General features: G+C 41.1%; 1 protein-coding gene across 1 annotated transcript; it reads left to right on the top strand.

The window, feature by feature from the left end:
* The first annotated feature begins 581 nt into the window (after positions 1-581).
* On the top strand, positions 582-3,662 carry LOC113838479 (vomeronasal type-1 receptor 4-like). The gene is made up of 2 exons (XM_027434144.1): positions 582-1,499; positions 3,633-3,662. Exons 1-2 carry the CDS (start codon positions 591-593, stop codon positions 3,660-3,662), a joined length of 939 nt encoding a protein of 312 aa, XP_027289945.1. The 5' UTR covers positions 582-590.
* Positions 3,663-4,013: the final 351 nt, after the last annotated feature.

The following is a 4,013-nucleotide window of genomic DNA, read 5'->3' on the forward strand; positions in this document are numbered from 1 at the left end:
TGTCCTAAGAGAGTCCTTAAACTTCACTGTACTGACGGGATGTTAAACCCAGTGCCATCTTTTCTATCATTCCCACACTCGACTTCTGAGTGGTGCCTGATTATTCCAGACAGAGTTCCAATACAAACAACGAACGGTCCTGAAGTTGATATCATTCAGAAGATATTATCGTTCTTGCAATTTCTCCTAGCACAGTTTGCTTATCTCATTATATTATGCATTCTTTGACATTTCACCGTGTCAATTGTTCCCTTCTCTCCAACAGTTCTAAACTGAGTGGGGTCACATGTGTGTGTGTGTGTTTGTGTGTGTGTGTGTGTGTGTGTGTGTGTGTGTGTGTGTGTGTGTATGTGTGTGTCTGGGGTGTGACTTTTCAAAAGTGCTAGCTCATAACTCAGTATGATTTATTTTCACGTGTTCAAGGCCAGCGCTGAACTACTGTGCCTAAAGGACCCTGAGCTTCAGTGTCTCTGTAGCTCTGTGGTTCAATGCCATTTTCCTCCACCCCTGGCTACCATCATTTGGCATTATTCATTTGACTGGAGAGATAGCCTGATCATGTTCTTAAGGAAATTGTGCTGAATCACAGAATGAATATCTGGAACCTGGCAATCAGAATCATTTTCTTATCACAAACTACAACTGGAATTCTTGGAAATTTCTCTCTTTTGTTGTACTATCTAGTACTTTATTGTAGAGAACACACATTAAAGCATACAGATTTCATTCTCATGCACCTAATGTCAGCCAATGCCTTGATCATTCTCTCTGCAGGAGTGCCCCAAACAATGGCAGTTTGGGGATTTAAATATTTTGTGAATGATTTTGGATGTGTATTCCTATTGTACATTCAAGGATTTGCTCGAAATGTGTCCATTGGCACTACCTGCCTTTTGAGTGTCTTCCAGGCAATGACCATCAGTTCCAGGAAGTCATGTTGGAAGGATCATAAAGCCAAAACTACAAAGTGCATTCACTGCACTGTTTCCCTACTCTGGGTCTTCTACATGCTGATACGTTTCATATTCTTGAACATATTTATGAAAATGAATAGCAAAAACATGACAAGAAATCGAGATTTTGGATATTGCTCTACTGTAGGCTGGGATGAAATCATAAACTCACTCTATACAGCATTGGTGATGTGCCCTGAATTCTTTTTTGCTGTGCTCATCACCTGGTCTAGCGCCTCCATGATTGTCACCCTGTACAGACACAAGCAGAGTGTTCAACACATCAGAAGTTCTCATGGTTCCAGGAGATCCTCCCCTGAGTCCAGAGCCACCCAGAACATCCTGGTGCTGGTGTCTACTTTTCTAGCTTTTTATAGTCTCTCTACCATCTTGCGAGGCTGCATTGCTTTTTTGTATAATCACAATTGGTGGCTTGTGTACGTCTCTCGCTTCACTTCTCTTTGTTTTCCCTGTTTTGGACCCTTTGTTCTTATGAGACATCACTCAGTTTTGTCCATATTTAATTTGGAATGGTTAAGAAAACATTTTGCCTGATTCCTTTTTAACTGTGCAATCTATAAGAGTTTTTAAAAATCAATTTTATTCAAATGAAAAACAATCTTATTTTGCATACCAATTTCAGTTCCCTTTTCCTTCCATCCTCCCATGGCCCTGTCCCCCATCCCACCCCTCATCCACTCCCCCAGAAGGTTGAAGCCCCCCATGGGGGATCATCAACATCTGACACATCATTTGGTGCAGGACTCAGGCTCTCCCCTGTGTACCTATGCTGAGAGAGTATCCCTCTGTAGAGAATGACCCCAAACCCATTTGTACAGTAAGATACAGAGGCTGCCAGAGGCCCCATAGACTGCCCAGGACTCCCAACTGAAGGTCTTGACCCCTTTGCTCATCACTCCTGCCTCTCTGCAACTGGGTTCTAGGAGATCCCATCAGTGTTTGGCTGTGAATCTCTGCTCCTGCTTGCTGCAGCTAGTGGATGATGGCATTTAAGGTAGTCTCTTGACTATTGCTTATATTCTTATTTGGGGTCATCCATGTGGATCCCTCGATATTTCCCCAGTGCCAGGTTTCTCTTTAACCTGTAATGACTCTCTCTATTAAGATTTATGTTTCTTGCTCACCTTCTCTTTTCCTCCCCCAATTTGATCTTCCTGATCCGGCATGTTCTCCTCCCCTTCCCAATCTCACATCCTCTTCTTCATCCTTCCTGCTTTGCTTCCCCCCAAGCTCCCAATTTGCTCAGGAGATCTTGTCAATTTAACATTTTCCAGGGGACCTTGTATGGTTAAGAAAACATTTTTCCTGATTTTTTTATTGCTTTATCCTGTTTCATCTACCCAAATGATAGTTCCAACCCCAAGCAACTCTGTCATTAGTTTCTCAGATAAGCTTCCAAAGGTGCTTGCATGCAAATAGGCATGAATAAAGATTTGTTTGTTCTGATGTTGTGTTGTGCTTTATAATTGAAGTAATCACACCACACCCGACCAAATTGGATCACTGGGACAGGGAGAGGAAGGAGAGACTTCATCCAGTTGCAGTTTAAGCAGAAACAGACACCCACAGCTAAGCACTGAACCATACTATTGGAATTTAGTTGTGTAGTGGGAGGAGGGTTGAGGAAGGAGCCAAGACAGGGATGGAGAGACCTGTAGAAAGAGTGGACCTGACCTACTGATAGAATGGAGACCCTAGTCATAGAGCTAGGGAAACAGCATTGAACCAAAGCAGCCCCTCTGAATGTGGATACCAGTTAGGAGGCCAAGACAGTCTATGGATCCTCTAATAGCAGAGCCCGTCTTTATCCCTAGAGCACAAATGGACTTTGGGAGCCCAGTCCTGATTTTATTATAACTATGCAGGGTATAAGTATTTTTGCCTTCCAAATTGTACTCAGTTATCACAATAAGAAATCAATGAAGACAGTTAATCATCTTGTATTCCTAAGACTAGCCAAAATGAGAATGGTAGATTTGTCATTTGAATTCATTAGCAGCCTCCATGATCTGATCTTGCTCTGTTGGCCAGTTGTATTTTCCCACTTTGATATCGTAGTTTTGTCTTTGCCAAGACAATGTTCAAAGAAACCAGGAAATTGCTGCCATTAGGACTGACTCTCTTTCATTTTATCCTATCAAGGAATCTTGGCTGCTTGGCTGCTGCAAAACAGATACCTTGTGGAAATTGCACTCGAACTGAAGCAAACTAAAACAATGGTTGACTATACACTTGTGTTTCTGGTGGCAGTTATTTCCTGACAGATGATCTTGCCTGTACTAGGAGCAGAAAAAATCTTCAGCAATAGTACTTAGATAATTTTAATTAGTTGTTCCAGAAAAAACACTGTTCAGCTGTTCTTAAGCATATAGCAGCGGTCTGAGTCAAGTCTATAATGAATGGGCGATTACTCTTTCAATATAGAACAAAAATAGTGACTCTTCTATTTCACCTTGTACCAAAATCAATTAAAAATAAATGATGTTGATGAAGTCATCATCAATTTTGTTAAATGGTGGTTTTCTTCTTTTCACTTTTATTAAATCTGGATTTTTTCTCTAGTATATGACCTGAGTAGTTTGCTCTCAGTTTACTTCTCTTAGAAACACTCACCTTCTCTTCCATCTCTGTCCATTCCCTTTTGGTCTCTCATTAAAAAATAACAGGCCTCTAAGTGACAAGAGCTAAACACAGCAAAAGTAAATATAATTAAAACAAAACAAAACCATCATACAAATGCTTTACAAGACATGACAGCAGGGATACAATGGGCCCTCAAGAGAAGGCACAAGAGTCAGTATCTCAAGTGTTTTGCATCCATGGGTCCCACTAAAGTACCTAACTAAAGGTTGTCAAATATGTAGAGGGCTTGGAACGGACCATATTTGTTCTGTGATTCCTGCTTCAGTTTCTCTCAGTGTATATGAGTTTTCTACAGGACTTCAAAATTCATCCAACCCAAAGATGGATCAGCTATAGAGGCTGTTGCCCCCAAACAGCAGAAAGTAAAATTAAGAACACAGTGCCTCCAATAGCAAA

Source organism: Cricetulus griseus, unplaced genomic scaffold, assembly GCF_003668045.3.
Source record: "Cricetulus griseus strain 17A/GY unplaced genomic scaffold, alternate assembly CriGri-PICRH-1.0 unplaced_scaffold_11, whole genome shotgun sequence".
NCBI lineage: Eukaryota > Metazoa > Chordata > Mammalia > Rodentia > Cricetidae > Cricetulus > Cricetulus griseus.

Bases quoted from the DNA above. Each gene is read 5' to 3' on its own strand.
- LOC113838479 (XM_027434144.1), top strand. From the start codon at position 591: ATGAATATCTGGAACCTGGCAATCAGAATCATTTTCTTATCACAAACT. The intron at 1,500-3,632 runs TTTGCCTGATTC...CTCTCATTAAAA, and splicing joins TGGAATGGTTAAGAAAACAT to AATAACAGGCCTCTAAGTGA.